At 49.8% G+C, this 19,887-nt stretch overlaps 1 protein-coding gene across 1 annotated transcript in view; it reads right to left on the bottom strand.

Moving 5' to 3' along the window:
• Positions 1–376: 376 nt before the first annotated feature.
• PDLIM1 (PDZ and LIM domain 1) overlaps positions 377–19,887 on the bottom strand; it is a 46,267-nt gene continuing 26,756 nt past the window's right edge. Inside the window, exons 5-7 of the mRNA XM_036265141.1 lie at positions 10,637–10,788; positions 1,597–1,714; positions 377–895 (exon numbers count right to left, since the gene is read on the bottom strand). Of these exons, the coding sequence (XP_036121034.1) occupies positions 709–895; positions 1,597–1,714; positions 10,637–10,788 (457 nt within the window). The 3' untranslated portion in view covers positions 377–708. The remainder of the gene's footprint in view (positions 896–1,596; positions 1,715–10,636; positions 10,789–19,887) is intronic.

Raw genomic sequence — 19,887 nt, 5'->3', positions numbered from 1 at the left:
CTGGCAGCAACCCGCCTGCAGAGGGACTTACTAGGGAATATTTTAAGGCCACTGGTAAAGCTCCCCATTATTTGGAAAGCATTCATTTCCTCAGATAAACCCCAGAAAGGCCAGATGTAAAGAAAACATCACTTCATTATAATACAACAAAGTCTATTAGCACCAAGTTAGAAAGACAATTTGGGGCAAGCTTCAAAGAAACATCAGCACATGGCTTGTTCACACGCCAAGTTTCTCACACCCGGAGGGAAAAGCTGCAAATCTGGGAAGTGGGGAACCCAAGGCAAGAGGAGCGGTTCCAGAAATCTCAGCTGGCTTGAGACAGGAAATAGAACACAGGGTCAAATGATCCAGGACACCACACGGCCGTCGAGTCTATAAATTTATTGAGTAAAAACAAAATCAGTGGCAGACATTAAAATTTGGTTTGGTTCAACTCCGGCTGCTGGCCACCCGCAGCAGAGGTGCACCGAGGTGAAGGGAAGACGTGGGGAGGCGGCCTGGGGACACTGGACAAACAGGCTTCCGGTCCGTGCCGAGCCAGGCATCACAGCAGTGCGCGGCAGTTAGCAAAGTGCGGGGGCAGGACACTGACGGGGCCGGGATCAACCGGAGGAAGAACCTCCGAGAGAGGAGAGGGCAAGGGTACTGAGGACATGTTGCAGCAGGGGCCGGTTGGAGAACAGTGTCTGGTGCGCATCAGCTGGTTCACTTGGGGAACACAGTGACCACGTCGTAGCCTTCGGGTGGGGTGACCCGCTCCCGGGCATGCTTTTCACAGTAGATTTGATCTTCCACAAAGAAATGGCCCTTCTGTTTCAGGTTGGTGCCGCAGTCGGTGCACACGTAACACTCAGGGTGGCGGTGATGGTCCCGCAGCTTCACAAACACGCCGCTGCAGAGGAGGGAGGACAGGGCTCGGTCAGGGACAAGCACAGGAAGGTGGCACCCGGGCCAGGGGCTCCTCCCACGAGGCCCATGGAAAGGCAGACCAGGGCCTCCCCATTGGCCTCCACTGATAAAGGGGCCTCTCATTCCTGGGGTCCAGAGACATTACTTTAAAATCTTCCAGAAGGCCCTGGCCAGTTTGGCTCAGCGGTTAGAGCATTGGCCTGCGGTCCGGAGAGACCCGGGTTCAGTTCCCGCTAAGGGCATGTACCGTGGTTGCAGTTTGTCCCCGGCCCTGGTTGGTCGTGCGGGTGGCAGCCACTCGATGTGTCCCTTTCACATCGATGTTTCTCTCTCTCTCTCTCTTCCTCTCTCTCCCTCCCACCCTATCTGTACAAAAAATGGAAAAATGTCCTCGGGTGAGGATAAAAAAATAAATAAATAAAATAAAATAAAATAAAATCTTCCAGAAGTCTCTCCCACTTCAACAGAGCAGCCCTGCTTCTTCGGGTTTTACGTGTTCATAACCCAGGGGTGCTGTGGCGAAGGGAAACCTTCCCCGTGGGACACAGAACCGACCTGGTCTCTGCTCCGTCTCCCAGGTAGGAGTGTTCGCCCATGAACCCAAAACGTACAACGTATAGCACTCCCCGTATTTTCATGGTTAACAGCCTGCAGGCCCAGTGCCCGGGGAAGGCTGATACTCACACAATGCCGGTGCCACACTTGTCACACATGGGCAGCTTCTGGGCATTTCCAATCGATGCAGCCACTTTGGTGACCGGAGCCTTCACGCTTCTGAATCCCGAGGGCTTGTTGGGATCCCCTATAATGAGGAAAACACTTGGGTTGGTCAGAAGGGCAGGATTGCATAAATACCACTTAGTGCTTTCAGACATTTATATGTCCGTTCCTGCAAGGCCATGGGCCATGGAGTCAAACGGACCTCACTCTGCTGCATGATCCTGGGCGAGTTACTGAACTTCTCTGGTCCCCAGTTTCCTTTTCTCTAAAAAAGATCATTTTATTTCCCTCACAGTAGCACAAAAAGATTTTAAAATGCACATAAAGCCCTCCCACAGTGACTGCACGTGGTCAGCCCTCAAAACACAATACATCCTGACTAAATACATGCAAACAGTGGTATGGGAACTTAAAAATGCCTTAGATAAAATAAATGAATGAATGAATAAATAAATAAAAACATTCTCTAGTCATCGAAAGACTGTGTTTAGATGCTGAGAGAAATCCAATCCACAAACAATCACGACAGCAGAGCTGTGAACGGCAGCCGGAGGACAAGCACCTGCTATGGTAACGCTCCTGAAGGCGCTTCGTGCGTGTACCGTGAGCTCCTTGCTGGGTGCTGAGCTGACTACAGCCCAGTTCATCAGGCCTTCAGAGCCCTAGGTCATGGCAGCCACTAATCATGGTAAGTTTCTAATTTTACTGTTATTGCTATATATTTGGCTGGCTATGTTTCCACCTCACTTATTTCTTTACTATGATGTCGCTGGACTGCAAATTAATAGAACACCAGAATCCTGCTTTATGTGCTTTTCAATATTCCACAGAGGCTAGCATGGGGATCAGCAAATAACAGAGGCTCAACAAATACCCAGAGATGCATGATGCAGTATCATGACAAATGCATGATGGTCCCTACCTGAGTCCAACAGGCTTTGGCCCAAGAAGCTAGAGAAGTCTCTATAATGGATGTTCTGAACAGACACCTACGTGCATCCCATGCACCAGAAGAGATGTCATAGAATTCCCAGACCAGGCTATACCCCAGGCCTGCTGAATGAGCACCTCCGGTGCAGGGGCCCCACAAGACCCTGTCCAAAACCCACTTCTTTAGACTAAAGCAAATGTTCTCAAACTCTACTGTGCACCGGAGTCACCAGGAGGGCTTATTACAATATAGATGGCTGGACTCAACCCCGTTTCTGATTCAGCAAGCCTACAATAGGGCCTGGAAACCACTGGATAAGATTTTTAAAAAAAAAGGCTTTCTGTGTAAGGTGAGGGAGGTGGGCACGGTCATCGGAGAGGCAGCCACGCTGGGCAATCCTGGGATGAACAAATAAGGACCCTGGCTCTCCTTTTAGAGACTGAGTTCCTGTATATTGACTGGTATTCCTGAACCCCAAATTGAGATGTGTTCAAATAAGCCACATTTATCATTGGCTGGGCACAGATTATATATTTTGTCCACGATTCTTCATACCCTTCCTACCCCTGCCATGCTTCCCAGTACGTCTGTGATTCTCTACTGGGGGTAATTTTGTCCTTGAGGGAACAGTTTTGGTTGTCACAACTAGAGGGGAATGCTACTGGCATTTAGTGGTAGAGGTCAGAAATGCTGCTAAACGTCCTAAAATGCATAGGACAGCCTCACCACAAGGATGAAAAGGGCCCAAGATGTCAACAGCACTTAGGCAGAGAAGCCCTGCTCTCGGTGGAGTGTACGGTCCATCTCACGGACCTCAGGCTTGGACACGTGGGCCCTGTTGGGAATGAGAACATTCGTGGAGCCAGGCAGAGCGCTGCCAAGCCACTGCTTACCAACAGCCCATCATAACAGGAGCAAGAAATGCTTGTTGCTGCAACCCACTGCTGACTCATACGATGAGAGCCAACTCGGGGATACTTGGCTGCCTTTGGGAGAACAAGAGAGAACAGTTCATAGCAGTCTGGGATTTTAACGGCCCAGTCTCTCAGGTTTCCCATCCTGCAATGGGGAAACGAATGGACACAGATGTCCATCTGGCAACACGTGTGAAGAGGCAGAGATTAGGAGGCTCTGGTTGCCACCGTTTTCAGCTGTGAACTCTGTAGGTAGGCTTGGGGAAGACTTGATGCTGTGTCATTGGCAGGTGCAATGGGAAACCACCTTGGTGCTTTGGTTATCTCCAACCCCAAGGCCCTTCCTGCCTTCCCAAACCTTTCTCCCTTCCTTGACCACAGTCCCAACTTGTGTTTATTACAATGTTTTGTGTGCATTAATTTGAAATTTAAAAAATATTTCATTAAAATATCATTTATATCTTGATTAATACACTTTCAGTGTACCCAAGGTGGATGCCTCCCCTCATGTCACTCTGATCCTGGCCCTTCCTGGGGGTGCAGCTTCATGCCTCCCAACATCCCAGGGAGGCTCCCTCATGTTCTGCTGTTGGTGCTGGGGCCACCTTGGCTGCCCACGCTCTGTGGAAAGACGGAAAGGGCAGCGTCTCCGCACACCTGGACAGCTTGCAAAGGAAACGGACCATGCTGAGGAACCAGCTCAATACGGTCGTGGTCTCGTATGTGATGGGCTGTTTTTCACATAATTCATTCTCAATCAGCACGGGGTGCAGGAGGGTAGGAGAGAAGGAGGGAGGAACATGGGAGCCTCACTCAGGAGATGGAGAATCCACATCCCTTTGTGGAATAAAGGAAACTCCAAATTGGGCACAGCAGGAACAGTTGGAGAAAGCCATCCTGGCTAGGGCTTGTTTGGTCCTGCAGCGCCACCTGCTGGCTCGAATGTCTTCTCTCCCTTATTCAGTTAACACAGCAAACTCAAAGAAATTTCATTTAACTTTACTGCACACTCAACCAACTTACAGTAAAAATATCAACTCCCGACTTCCGGTCAAGATGGCGGCGTAGGTAAACGCGGTATCACGTCCTCCCACAACCACATCAAAGTTACAACTAAACTACAGAACAACCATCATTCAAAACCGCCTGAAATCAAGCTGAATGGAAGTCCTACAACTACGGAATTAAAGCAGCAGCCACATCCAGACTGGTAGGAGGGGCGGAGGCGGAGAGGCTGGTCCCACACCCACGTGTGGCGGATAAAAATCAGGAGGCTCCTGCGGCTGGGAAGGTCCTCCCTGAGGACTGAGGGGTCCCCGTCCCACACCAGATGCCCCGCTCAGGGTTCCAGTGCCAGGAAGAGAATCCCCATAACTTCTGGCTGGAGAAACCAGCGGGAACTGAGGCTCAGGGAGGCTGAAGCGGCTGGAGCCCCAGGCAGCTCCCTAAAGGGCCCGCGCACGAACTTATCGGACTCACTCCCTCTAAGCTTGGAGGGGAGGCAGCTCGAGGGGCGCCAGAGACATACAGGGAAGAACTGAACTGTTTGGCATTGGAGCGAGGGCTGGAGAGGGAGCTTTCTTCAGGACAAACGTGCTGTCAGAGGCCTTTGTTCCTTTGGTGAGCCCTTCCTGGGGCAGCAGACAGAAGCCATATCTGGGATTCCAGCAACCTGGCTCACACTGGTAGCCCCGCCCTGGTGACTCCCTGAGGCCCCGCCCCACCCCACCCAACTTTCAGGCCCACCCAACTTTCAGGCCCACCCAAGCTGTTGCCAGTTGCTTAACCATAGGATTGGCCTGTCTCGGATCCTGCTTCAGGTTTTTCCTAAAGTCTTTCAAACAAGCAGCATCTGGTCTCAGCTAGCCCCATACCTCTCGTTAAGTAATACACAGAAGCAAACAGGGAGGCAGCCAAAAAGAGGAGACAAAGAAACAGGTCCCAAATGAAAGAACAGAACAAAACCCCAAGAAAAGAACTAAGCGAAATGGAGATAAGCAACCTAACAGATGCTGAGTTCAAAATACTGCTTATAAGGATGCTCAATGAACTTAGTGAGAACCTCAGTGAACTTAGTGAGGGCCTCAAGAGCATAAAAAAGGACCAGTCAGAAATGATGGATGCACAGTCAGAAATGAAGGAGGCATTAACTGAACTAAAGAATAATTTACACAGACTCAATAGTAGAGTACATGAATCCAAGAAGCAAACCATTGACTTGGAATATAAGGAAGCAAAAAACGCCCAATCAGAACAGCAAAAAGAAAAAAGAACCCAAAAAAATGAGGATAGTGTAAGGAGCCTCTGGGACAACTTCAAGCGTGCCAACATTCACATCTTGGGGGTGCCAGAAACAGAAGAGAGAGAACAAGAAATTGAAAACCTGTTTGAAACAATAATGGCAGAAAACTTCCCTAACTTGGTGAAGGAAACAGACATACAAGTCCAGGAAGCACAGAGTCCCAAACAAGATGAACCCCAAGAGGCCCACACCAAGACACATCATCATCAAAATGCAAAAAGTTCAACACAAAGAGAGACTCTTAAAAGCAGCAAGAGAAAAGCAGTTAGTTACCTACATGGGAGTTCCCATAAGGATTTCTCAAAAGAAACTTTGCAGGCCAGAAGGGAGTGGCAAGAAATATTCAGAGTGATGAAAAGCAAGAACCTACAACCAACATTACTCTATCCTACAAAGCTGTCATTTAGAATCGATGTCCATATAAAGACTTTCCCAGACAAGAAAAAGTTAAAGGAGTTCATCACCACCAAACTGTTATTATATGAAATGACAAAGGGTCTTTTTGAAGAAAAAGATAAAATATATGAACAAACAAAATGGCAATGAATACATACCTATCGACAATGGAATCTACAAACAAAATGAACAGGTAGAAACATTCTCATAGATACAGAGAACATTTTGTTGGTTGCCAGTTGGGAGGGGCATTGGGGGAATGGGTGAAAAGGGTGAAGGGATTAAGAAGTACAAATTCATTGCTAGACTGACAAACCTCAAAGGGAAGAGGGTTGGGGGGGTGGTAAGAAATAAACCAAAGAACTCATATGCATAACCAATGGACACAGACAATAGTGTGGGAAAAGCTGGGAGGGGAACCAGAGTGGGGAGGAGGGGGGCAATGGGGGAAAAATGAGGAACATTCAACAATAAAGATTTTAAATATATATATATATATATATATATATATATATATATACATATATATATATATATCTCAGCTCCCTTAGGACCAATGGACAACTACAAAAATTTCCAAATTTTTCTTCTTTCAGTGAACCTTGTACCTCACAGCTTTCTGGAGAAAAAGTGAAAATGAGTTGAGTCAAACACAGCTTTCTATCCACTTCACTGCTCAACCACCTTCACGGCTCCACATGGTCTACAGAATCATGGTCCTTAACCTAGCACCTGGTGGTCTGCCACGATCTGACTCCAGGCCATCAAGGATTCTCCTGGAGCCCTGCCATCAACCATAATGAGCCTCGACAATGAGCAAGTCCAGCTCTCTCATCCCAGAGCCTCTGTGTTCTTAGCCCATGATGTCTCCTTCCAAGTTTCTTCTCGTTTAAAGCCTCCTTCAAAAGCCCTGGCCAGTTTGGCTCAGCAGTTAGAGCATCGGCCCATGGAACAAAGAGTCATGGGTGTGATTCCACTCAAGGGCATGCACTTTGGTTGTGGTTCATCCCTGTCCCTGGTTGGGGTCGTGTGGGAGGCAACCAGTCGGTGTGTCGCTCTCATCTCAATGTTTCTTTCTCTCTCTCCCTCCCTCTCACTCTGTCTGAAGATAAATAGAAAAATATCCTTGGGTGAGGATTAAAAAAAAAAAAGTCTTCTTCAATGGACAAATGAGTGGATAAACAAGATGTGGTATATACATGTCATATTGTTCAGCCTTAAAAAGAAAGGACCTTCTGCCCGGCCAGTGTGGCTCAGTGGATTGAGCATCATCCCATGGACCAAGAGGTCCTGGTTCAATTCCCAGTCAGGGCACATGCCTGGGGTAGCAGGCTCGATCCCCAGTGGGAGCCGATCAATGTTTCTCTCTCACATAAATGTTTCTACCTCTCTCTCTCTCTCTCTAAAAAATAAATAAATAAAAACCTATTTAAAGGAAAGAAAAGAAAGGACCTTCTGACACATGCTACAACATGAATGAACCTTGAGACGTTATTTCATTATTCTGTGAAATAAGCCAGTCACAGAATGACATGATTCCATTCAGGCGAAGCTCCTGAATGAAGTCACGGTCACGGAAACAGACAGTAGAACGGTGGTGTCCAGGGCCTGGGGGAGCGGGCAATGAGGACTCAAGTGTTTAACGGGTACAGAGTTTCACTTTTGCAAGATGAAGAGTTCTGTGATGAATCGGTTGACTGCAGCACCACATGAATGTACTCAATGCCTCTGAACTGTTTCCTCCAGAATGGGAAGACCCACATCGAGTGTTTGGAGGTTATCACCAAACCTGGCTGCAAACCCGGAGGCCCCACTGACTGTGCACCTGCCACTTGGCCCATGTGCCGTTTCCTTAATGCTTTAAACCACCTGTGAGGCAGCCATTAGTAACCTCACTAAATCTGTGCAAAACGAGGGCTGAGGGACGGGCAGATGCTGGGTGCCAGGGTTCTCTCTGCAATGCAGTGCTGCTGGATGAACCAGATGCCTCCTCAAATGACAGCAGCCCTCCTTGTGCATTTGCGACATAGAAGACACTGTCCCTAGCTTGACTACTTCCTCTGAAATGAAACCTGGCACTTGAGCTCCCCGAGTGCCTTCTGCAAGTGGGGGGTTCCGTTTAGATGGGAATTTACGCTGTTTCACTCCATAAAAAATTAATACAGCCCTGGCCGGTTTGGCTCAGCGGTTAGAGCGTCAGCCTGTGGTCCGGAGAGACCCGGATTCGGTTCCCGCTAAGGGCATGTACCTCGGTTGCAGTTTGTCCCCGGCCCTGGTTGGTCATGCGGGTGGCAGCCACTCGATGTGTCCCTTTCACATCGATGTTTCTCTCTCTCTCTCTCTCTCCCTCCTGCTCTATCTGAACAAAAAATGAAAAAGGGTCCTCGGGTGAGGATAAAAAAAAAAAAATTAATATAAGTATGCATTAAGGGATATGAGAGAGACTATAAGATCCATGATCTCCCTCTTGTTTTTTTAGCAAAATTTTTATTTTCTTTGGAGCAAGAAGATATCCAGCCCAGGGGGGAAAAAAACTATCCTTCTCAGACTCTTTTGCAACTAGATATGGTCATGTGACCAAATTCTGGTCAAAATGTAAATGGAATAGTAGTGTGGGACTTCCAGAAAAGAGAAAGCTGGCTCATCTGGAAGGGGGACTTCCCAGCTAGCCCTTCCCCCAATTCTTCCTTCCTGGTGCCTGGAAGTGGGCATAATGGCTGGAGCACCAGCTGCCAACTAGGACCACGAGATAATCTTGAGAACAAAAGCCACCTTGGTAGATGGAACACGGGATGGAAGGGGTCCAGATCTTGGAGTCCAGTGATCCTGACATGAGGGCATTCGACTAGCCCTGCAGTATCTGTCAAGGTCCTAGTTTGAACTGGAATGGACTGACTTTTCCTCTCTTAATTGAAGGGTCTTCCCTTACTCAGAGTAAGCTGTGGTTTCTCACATGTTTTGACAAAACTGTCACCCTCTAGGGCTGGCCCCCAAGTCACTGGTCATGGGGGCTTGATAAGGGAACTTAATTCTGAGAAGGCGCATGACTCCCCAGCTGCACAGGTACTCCAATCCAAGAGGGAACCACTACAACAATATCCTTTTCGCATAAAAGAGGAGCTCTCCTAACTTCCTGTGCTTGCAAACTGTCCATTTCCCAAAAGAACCCACCCAAACGGGGAGGAAGCCTGGGTGTTGGGGGTGTTTAGTAGGGAACTTTCAGCCCAGAAGGAGGCGGGCTACTCTTCCAGGGGACACTCAGCCCTGACCCTCACCGGCTGCCTGAGCAAACACGTCAACCCCTCTGGAGCCAGGCTGAAGCAGGGGTCATAGCAGGAGCACCGACAACCTCTTCACAGGCAGGCACCCTGGAGAGAGGAGGAGTGGGGGTAGAAAGCAGGACTCCTGTGAGGGGCCTGTGCCTCAGAGAAAGGGACAAGGCAGTGTGTGCAGGCTGAGCACCAGAGATCAGCAAGGGGCGCTCAACAACTCTGGAGAAGAGGCATTCCTAGCTAGGCGCATCCTGAGAACCCAAAGGCACTTACGGAGCCACCGCCTGGGAGGTGGGTGAGCCTGAGGGCTGCTGCTCACAGGTCGCCTTTGTGAGAATGGAACAAAGCCTCCCTTCCTCCACACACCCATCGTTAGCAATTTCTCACAATATACGGTCGGTGTTCAATTAAGGTAGTTTTACTGCTAACCACTTGAAAATCACCGTAATAAATGCACAGCAGATGATGTGTACAATCGAAGACTATCTCCCAAGACCTGCAGAGGCACACAGGTGGCCCTGGGTGCCTCGGGCATGAGTTCACACCGGGCAGGTGCAGGCCGGCCTGGAGCCTCCTGACGAAGTTTCAAACCTCATTCTTGTTATGAAGCACCTACTACGTGCTGGTCACGGTGATGGGTGTTTGATGCCATTTATAACACTGGATCCTCACAACCAATCTGAGAGGGAAGGATTTTGATTCCCAATTGAGAGATGAGAAAACAGGCCTGGAAAGGCTCAGAGATGCCGAAGGCCACGAGAGGAGGATGTGGCTCTCTGGAGGCCGACCACCCAAGAGCGAGACCGTGGCCCTGACGTGAAAGCGCAGTCCCTGGCGCCACCGTGCTGATTCCCTTTCACTGTGCTGGTCATCATCCGTGGTTTCCACCCACTCACACCCCAGAAGCGTGGCATGTGGCGCAAACCAAACTAAAGGTCAAGGGACAGCCCAACAGAATCCCACAACAGTCAAGCTCACATGACCTCAGCTGGGCCAGTGTGCTGGGAGCTCGCTCATTCATGCATTCATCCATCCCCCCCACCCCCAGCTTTTAGCGTTTTAAAAGCCACACCTTCCCAAACACGCAGTGCCCCTCCCAGCCAGCACCCTGCGGTCACCTGTTTCGACAATGACTGGCCCTCACCCGGGGCCTCAAGCAAGAGCCTCTGCCCACCACAGAGCTCATTACCTTTCTCCTCAGATTCCAGGATTTCCTGCAAAACCAGGAATGAAGTGGACTGCTTCGGGGGCTCGTTTAACTCCTGCTTCTCCTGAAGCATCTTGTAAACTTCAGATTCTTTGTCAATGACGAGTCCACTTGGAGACTGAGAGTGCTCTAAGCTGTAAAGAATGTTTGGAAATTCATTAAGACGGGTCAGAAGTTAAAACAAACCCAAACAAAACAAAGCACTCAGCAGGTACCCCTCCCAAGGGAAGACACCTGGAACCGAGGGGTGGACGACACCACCCTCCTTTTTTTATCCTCACCTGAGGACAGTTTTTCATTTATCTTTAGACAGAGTAGGAGGGAGGGAGAAAGGGGGAGAGAGAGACCGAGAGAGACACATCGACTGGTTACCTCCCGCACGACCCTGACCAGGGCCGGGGACAAACGGCAACCGAGGTGCATGCCCTTGGTCGGAATCGAACCCGGGTCTCAATGGTCCGCAGGCCGACCGCTCTAACCGCGGAGCCAAATTGGCCAGGGAAACAGCCCTCCTTAATACTGCCCGGTGCCTGGAGCCCGAGCTGGCTGCTTCTTCACTGCAGCCAGAAGCAATTTTTCAAAATAGTTTTAGTCACTCAATTGCTTTTTGGCCCAATCCCATGGAATGGGAATGCTTTGCTCCTTTCTAAATTACACAAACAACATTATGCCAAAAGAAAACTTAGAAACGGGAAAATGTCAACCACAACCTGACCACTAAAAGCTCAGCGGGGTCCCCTCAGTCCAGGCATGTGTGTTCCTTTCATTCCCCAGGCGATCAGAGTGCCTGCTGCCTCTGTAAACTCTCATAACCCTCAGCAAGGAGCTCTGGCCTCCTCGCCTCGCCACGCCTCGCCCCGCCACGCCTCGCCCCGCCACGCCACGCCACGCCATGCCAGTCCTGCCGGTTCACAGGGGTGGTGGAGAATGGAAAGTGCTGCCCTGGCCGGGTTGGCTCAGCAGGGGGAGCAGCGGCCCAAGGGCTCACCAATGTGTCTCTCTCACATCATGTTTCTCTCTCTCCTTCCCTCCCTCCGGTGAGGATTAACAACGAAATGCAAGTGCTTTGGAATACCGTAGAGTTCTGTTCCACTGCAAGGGAGGGGCAGAGGCCTCGGCTCAGGCCCAGTGACTGAGCAAGCCTGGCCTTGCCTCCCACACCTTCCCCGTCGTTCTGGGTTCCCCAGACCGGGTGAGACAGGCAGAGCTGGGGCTCTTTCCCCCAGAGCCTATTCTGCAGGGAGGGACCTCTGCGGCCTGCTCGGGAAGGAGTGGTGAGACCCCCAGTCCCCCACCTGCCGGTTGTCCTGAATCCCAGGTCTTCACAGCACCCGCCCCCACCGCGGGTCCATGACACCACCATGCCATGGCCATGCCACCGCCACGCCACTGCGTAGCAGCACCGCTGACCCGCTCTGCAACGTGTCCCTCGGCTTGTGTTCGACCAGAGGCCACAGTGGTATTTTAAACACGCTGTCAAGATGTGGCTCAGTGTCCTCATCCAACTTACAACCAATATTTACAGTGTTGATAACAAAATACAAATGTAATCAAATCCATGTCCTTTGGACGAAATGTTCATTACAAAGGAGAAAGGCCCTAAAAGACGTGGCTGTTTTCCTCTGTAAACACACCGCCGGCCACGCTGGCTCAGCCGGCTCCAAACTGCTCTGCAACCCAGCAGCCTCAGAGCCTGTGCACCTGCTGCTCCCTCGGCTCCCACCCGTCATTCATCTCTGCTCAGATGTCCTCTTCAGAGAGGGCTCCCTGACCCTCCCCACCCCGTCCCTCTACCCCTCACTCTCCTGCACTTTTCTCCTGATTCCTCCTGTCTCCCCCTAGAAACTAACCCCAGGAGGCCAGGGCCTCGGTCTGTCTGTTCACCATTGAGTCCCCAGCCCTGGATCAGCGCCTGGCACAGCGTCGGGGCTCAGCAGGAATTAGGGAAGTGAGTGAAAACTGCCACATGGGTCCAAGTCCCTCTCTCCCCCTTGCTGCGCCCTCTCCCTGCTCCTGCGGGGTCACAGGGGATCCTCTAGGGCAGTGCGACCTCCCAGGGCTCTGCCGGGGAGATGGGTAGCTCAGCTCCTGAGCCCAGATCACCTCCTGCCTCTCAGCCTCAAGTGCTTTTTCAGAAGCCATCACCCCCTAGCAAAGAGGGACAGTGTACCCAGGGAGCCAAAGAGCAAATATCAGAAGGGGGTACAATCTATCCATGCAGACAGGCAGGCGTGTGTGTAAACAAGCTGTTCTTTGTGAGTGACAAGCCACCTGCCACCCAGCCCACGAGGCTGCTCCTGGGCCGTAAGGACACAGGCAGTACCTTCGTACCCACCAGTTACACATGCAAACCAATGACACTGACTGTGTTTTACTCCCTCAATTCCCACCCACGGCATAGTTATTTCACATTCCATTTTAAAAAGAAAACTGAGGTATATGTTTTCCCTGGGTAATTCTCCCCGAGGTCCCTCTCCCTCTCCCTCTCCCTCCCGGTGACCCTCCTAGGGCACATGACACACTCAAGTCCACAGGAAGCTGCATTACTTGCATCATCGGAGCTGCACGTTTTCCCTTTGACCGCGATCAGGTTCTCACAACAGAGGAGAAGCCCTTGAGGGGTGACATCTGCTTCACTGCTGCCAGGGAAGGTCAACATTTAAGAACACTGACTCATCAGCTGGTCACTTGTGCTGACTGCGCTGGTCCCTGCCTCCTTCCGTCCCTCCCACACGCAGGGGACTGTGGGGGCCTCCCTGGCAGGCGATGGCCACCTGGAGAGAGTCGTGTTAACCAAGAGCCTAGTCCTTCAGCCCACCACTCCGCCCGTTGTTTGTTACATGCCTCCGTCTTTCTTTGGGTCTTGAGTTCGACGCTTGCCCCAAAATAAATGTACGGCATTATTTTGGATGAATCTTTTTCCTGTTACACGCAGAACTATTTTAAAATCCAGAGCAGACCATGGAATGTGCTTAGGGAGCCGTCCCCCCTCTCTGGTGTCTGCTGTTACGTCTGGAAGCCACCAAGGGAACACTAATGACGGAACCCAAACCGCAAGGTCCTCAAGGATTCTTCCACCAAAGTATTTCCATGATTTAAAAAAGAAAAACAGTTTACAATTTTCCTCAAACAACGGTACTCTCTTTCTACCGTTTGACAATTTATAAAGCATTTCCAACATCTATCTATCACATTATTCAAAGCATTGACATACACCTCATTCAGAAATAATATCCTAACACACAAAGTCTAAGTCTTAGACTGTAAGATATTAGTAAATGACACCACAATATCTTAAAAATTAATTCTAGGATAAAAATACGCATTAGAAATGGAGCAAAAAAAGAAAAAAAAACCACTGTCATTTCTATATATAGTAACAGCAATGAAGGAAATATAGATAAGGTTTCAAAGACTATAATACACATGACGGAGTCTCCAGGACAGCTTGTGCGGGTGCGTGCTAAGAGTCCCCACATGCTTCTAAATCCAGTCTTCACCACTGTAGCAACAGAACACAAGAGTGTGACCTAGTCCACTCCTTTGGCGTGACTAGACATTGCACTCTTTGCGTTCCTAGCTCTTGTTTCTTCCTGAGTCACACTTGGTGCAGAATGCACGCCAGTTACCTAAATGTTTACTATTTTCTCCTACTCTTTTAGGCCCTGACACAGGGCCCGTCTCCCCGGGGATAGCACAGACAGGCCACTCCCAGCCCGTGGAGGTGGTGGACACAGCCAAGCATTTAAGGATGCCGGGGGTCTTCAGACGGTAAGAAGAAACTCCCCTTGAGCCTGCGACCTGCTGTGACACAGGCCTGTGCCAGCCAAAGGAGCAGCTGGGGTGGAGGTCAGAATGTCAAGGAGGACAGAGAACAGCACACCCATGGTCTGAGAGCTGGATCAGCACAGCAAAGAAACAAGTAAACAGAAAGACATCCATCCATGTTCACGAATTGGAAAAATTAATACTGTTAAACTGTCCATACTACCCAAAGAAATCTAGATTCGATGCAATCCCTATCAAAATACCAAAAACATTTTTTTTTTCAGAAATAGAAAAAGAAATCCTAAAATTTATATGGAATCTCAAAGGGTCCCACACAGCCAAAACAATCTTGAAAAAAAAAAAAACAACAACTGGAGACATCATACTCTCTGATGTCAATGCCTATTACAAAGCTACGGCAATCAAAACAGTATGGTTCTCGCATAAAGACACACAGACCAAATGCAACAGAATATACAGCCCAGAAATAAACCCTGACATATTTGGTCAAATGATATTCATTAAGGGTTCCAAGAATAAAGAACACAAACAGAAGATCTCTTCAACAAATGGTGCTGAAACAACTGGATATCTGCATGCAAAAGAATGAAACTAAACCTTTATCTCACTACATATAAAAAGCAGTTAAAATGGATTAAAACCCTGGCCGGTTTGGCTCAGCAATTGGAGTGTCTACTTATACGAGGTGAGAGCTAAAGTAGTCACTCTTAGGAAGTAGAACAGTGGTTGCCAGGGGCTGGGGGAAGGCGGGAAGGGAGAGTTACTCAATGGGTACAGAGAGAGTTCTGGTTTTGTAAGATGAAAAAGTTCCAGAGATCTGTCACACAGCAATGTGCTTATCATTACCACCACTGTACTGTACACTTAAAAATGATTAAGATGAGCCCAGCCGGTGTGTGTGGCTCAGCAGGTGAGCATCGACCCATGCACCAAGAGGTTGCTGGTTCGATTCCCGGTCAGGGCACATGCCCAGGTTGTGGGCCTGATCCCTGGTGGGAGGCATGCGGGAGGTGGTCAATTGATGTTCTCTCTCATCGATGTTTCTATCTCTCTCTCCCTCCAAAATCAATTAAGAAAAAATTATTTTTAGCCCTGGCCTATTTGGTTCAGCAGTTAGAGCGTCGGCCCACGGACCAAAGAGACCTGGATTCAGTTCCCGCTAAGGGCACGTACCTCAGTTGCAGTTTGTCCCCGGCCCTGGCTGGGGTTGTGTGGGGTTGATGTGTCTCTCTCACATCGATGTTTCTCTCTCTCTCTCTTCCTCGTCCTCTCCCTCCCACTCTATCTGAAGATAAATGCCAAAAAAAATGTTCTCAGGTGAGGATAAAAAACAAAACAAAAAGAAAAAAAATGTTTTTTAAATGATTAAGATGATATATTTTATGCTATGTGTTTTTACCACAATAAAAAAAAGGTGAATCCTTAGAACAGAAAAAAGGAACTATTCAGATACTTAAAAAGAAATCTCAGTAAATCAAATAAATCTCCAGTGAATTATGCTGAGTAAAAAAAAAAAACCAATTCCCTGAAAGTTAGATATTATATGATTGCATCAATATGACATTATTGAGATAACAAAATTATAGAAGCAGGGAGCAGATTAGTGGGCTGCCAGGGTTGGAGGGGTGCAGGGATAGGAGGGAAGTGAGTGTGGCTATAAAAGGGCAACCCGAGCCCTGGCCAGTTTGGCTCAGCGGTTGGAGCGTCGGGCTGCGGTACAGAGAGACCCGGGTTCGGTTCCCGCTAAGGGCATGTACCTCGGGTGCGGTTTGTCCCCGGCCCTGGTCGTGCGGGTGGCAGCCACTCGATGTGTCCCTTCACATCAATGTTTCTCTCTCTCTCTCTTCCTCTCTCTCCCTCCCGCTCTATCTGAACAAAAAATGGAAAAATGTCCTTGGGTGAGGATAAAAAAAGGGCAACCCGAGGAACCCGTGGAGGCGGACACGTTCTGTGTCTTGACCATGTTCATGTCCATAGTCTAGACTTGATGTTGTGCTGTAGTTTCAAGATGTTACCGCAGAGGGAAACTGGGTGAAGGGCATAGAGAAGAACTCTGTACTATTTCCTGTAACTGCATGTGAACCTACGAATACCTCAAAAAGTTCAATTAATTTTGAGAATCCTTTCCCCAAATGATGGAGGTTACGTGCTAACTGGAAATGACGTAGAGGTTTCAGTACCTGACATTCACACAGGTGCAGGTAGAGGGGGTGCGTGACTGAGACCAACCCTTCGTGTCTGAGATGCCCCAGCCTGGTTATCCAGTGTTCACCAAAAAATGCAATTCTGGGTAACCCTACATAACCATGTTTAGAAAGGGAGCCTGGCCAGAACGCTCCCTACGTCTTAGTTTCCCAAGGCCCGCTGCTGGGCCTGTAATAAGAAAGCAGAGGAGAATTATGGGCACCGGGAGGAGCAGCACCCGGACTCCAGAGCCAGTCCTCTGTGGCTGTGGGCAAGTTTAGCTGGAGGGCCAACAGCCACCTCGTGACAGAGGTTTTCTGATCCAGCCCCGAATGAGCCGGGTTTAGCACAATCCCCATCATTTGAGCAGAACAATGCTTCTCGTTATTCCTACTGCACCTGCTTAGAAATCTCCTCCGCAGCACATGGGGCGTTGCTTGAAAACACAATGTGGAACTAGTATCCTGGGACGGTGGTGTTGGTTACGGGAGCCCAAGCGGTCACTCCACGGAGAGGCCACTGCTCCGCAAGAAGGTGACTAAGGGCACTGGCTGACTGAACTTAAGCTACAAGGCTGGGCGAGAATTTTACTGTAAGTCACAGCAAAATGCTCCCCATGGCACCTGTCTACACGCTTCTGCTCTTCTGGGGGAAGCCCCTGGTACTCAGAAGTGATGGGTGTGGAGTTCCTCATGGGCAGTGAAATCAGTAATAACAGCACCTGCCGGGGGCCAGGCACCATCTCGCCTCGTCCTCTCAGTAACTGGTGGGAGGTGGTTATTAGCATTATCTGCACCTCATGACAAGAGGACAGAGTCTCAGAGAAGTTTTCTGGTTTGCCCACAACACACACCTGGTAAGAGGCAGAGTGAGAATTCAAGCTCAGGCCCCGCTGTCTACGAAGCCTGTACCTATAGGAAAAAATCGAGCATCATCCCACAGATAATGAAATCTAGGCCCCAAATCACCAGAAATGATCCAAGAGCCCCTAAACTCAGTTGAAAGAGGTCAAAGGGCAGGTGAAAGCTTAATGCTGAACAGAGACACTTCCTGCACCCAGGTGCACGGGCGGAACTCAATAAATGACCATTAAACTGAACGGATCCACAGGCCCCCCTCTCAGCTGGGTGCGTGCTGGACGGCCAGGCAGGGATAACCCCCTCTCGCCTCCCTTCCCAGTTAAATCAGGCGATGACAATGCTGTCTGTGTTCTTGTCCGATGGGGACATGGCCCAGGGAAGTCCTACAAGACAGACCGCCACACACACACACACACACACACACACACACCAGGCAGCTTTGAACAAAGAAACTCAGAGTCAGCCCCAAGGAATCAGTGATGACCTCAGATGCAAAGTATGAAGTGAGCCAATTCTGGATCCTCAGGGGATTTCACAGACTAAACAGCGGGGGTGAGCTAGCGCCTGGGGCTTCTGCAGAGGGAGAAAGTAAGGTTACTGAGTGGCTGCTGGGTTTGCAGGAGAATCTTCCTTTGCTGAGGGTGCACAGGGGCGACTCCAGCGACAGACCAGTAAGCAGAGACCCCCACACAGGCAGCACGGCCCCTCCAGGCAGCTTCTCGGCCGTGGGCTCCTGGTATATTCCCACCGTTTCTGGATTCCCCCTCAGAGTGTGGGATGGAGCAGAACCTGGGTCCCCCTGCTTAGAAAATCTGGAAGGAGACTTTGGATAAAAACTCAGAGACCACTCTAACCAAAAAGTCTGCGACAGGTGGGGACAGGGGCTGGAAGAAAGGATTGCACAGTGTCCCAACAGTCTCAGATTTAACTGTTTCAGATTAAGGGAAGGGAGCAGGCAGGGAGCCTGAGAGAAGAAAGAAGACATTAATGAAGGACTCACGGCCAAGGCCATACTAAAAATACCTCCCAGGCACATATTTCTCCCAATGCGTAGCAGCTCTTTCAATTACAAATGTGTCATTTCCTGGGTTATTAAATTCAGAGGACAGAACATTCCACTTGGGGACAGTAACAGAGGGTCACATTCTCAGCCTCCCCAGCACCAAAGCAGCAGAGAACAGGGATCATGGCCCATGGTGTTCCCACCACTCAGCTCCGCCCTGAGCTGCTGGAAAGAAGGTCAGTGTGCACCCGTGGAAAGCTTGGGTGGCCCAGCATCTGCTGTCTCGGGAACCCCACATGCTCTGTCACCTTGAAGGACATCAACATCTCAAGCCAGTAAGGCTCTGCAGGAATCAGAATTTGGGGGGAGAAGCATTTACTAATGCCTTGGTCACCCCAACGAATGCAGGAACGGCTTGTATGGCCAAAGTCCCACAGCGAAGCATCCCCTACTGGACTCTAAGAAATCACACTGCCTTTCAGGGCTGGGCACAGGGACCTGCGTGCGGTGGTTGCCAATAACAGCTGGCTCTTAGGAAAAGGGGAACTATGTCTGGAACCTCTCACGCCTTAACCTCTCCTACCCTGCCCTGGAAGCAACGGATTTGCAATTTCTTCACCCTAAGTGCTGGGCAGATTCTTCTTAAAGGTGAACTGGGGAGAAACAGCAGCAAAATGGGCTTCCGCGCTAACCCAGATTCCATTCGCTCCTCCGAGATCAGACAAGTTTGGACCACACAGTATTTTCCAACAAACTGGACTGTCACCAACATTAAAGATCAGGACATTTCAGATAAAAAGAAGCATTCAGACTTCTGTTTCAACACAATTAATCAGCAGAAATGGGACTCCTAGGCCAGCATGTGGGGTCTGGCTGGAGCCAAGGCGTGGTCCCCATTCCAGATGGGTATGCACTGGCCAGCTGCCACGGGCCATCCTGCTCCCTGCCCGCACTCCGAGCTCTGCCCTCGTGCCCTTAGCATCTCTGCCACCGTTGGGTATTTGACAGGGCAACTGGTCGAGTAGTCCATCCCCCACCCCTTCGCCCACAGAAAATTGGTCCCATCTCTTACTCTCCATCCTCAAACCCAGCTCTTTGGCACGATCTGTGGTATTCCTAGTGCTTGAATTTATCTTCAAAGAGTTTTGGATGGAGCAAACACTGGGCTCCTCTGCCGAGTCAAGACATAGAGGCAGCTGTGGCCAGAGTCAAGACATAGAGGCAGCTGTGGCCAAACGGTCAGTGACAGGAGGGAAGAAACCTCTCCAGTTCTGAGCAAGACGGTCCCTCGGACTTCTCCACACTGCCCGCTGCAGCCCCACCCCCGTCCTGGGCAAACCTGCCTCTGCCTGTGTCCCAGGTCAGAACCTGTTTGCAGAGACACGTGTTTATATCCT

Source organism: Molossus molossus, unplaced genomic scaffold (assembly GCF_014108415.1).
Source record: "Molossus molossus isolate mMolMol1 unplaced genomic scaffold, mMolMol1.p scaffold_m16_p_17, whole genome shotgun sequence".
In the NCBI taxonomy this organism is placed as follows: Eukaryota; Metazoa; Chordata; class Mammalia; order Chiroptera; family Molossidae; genus Molossus; species Molossus molossus.
The sequence above is the reverse complement of the archived record's forward strand: the minus strand, read 5'-3'. Positions and strand labels throughout refer to the sequence as shown.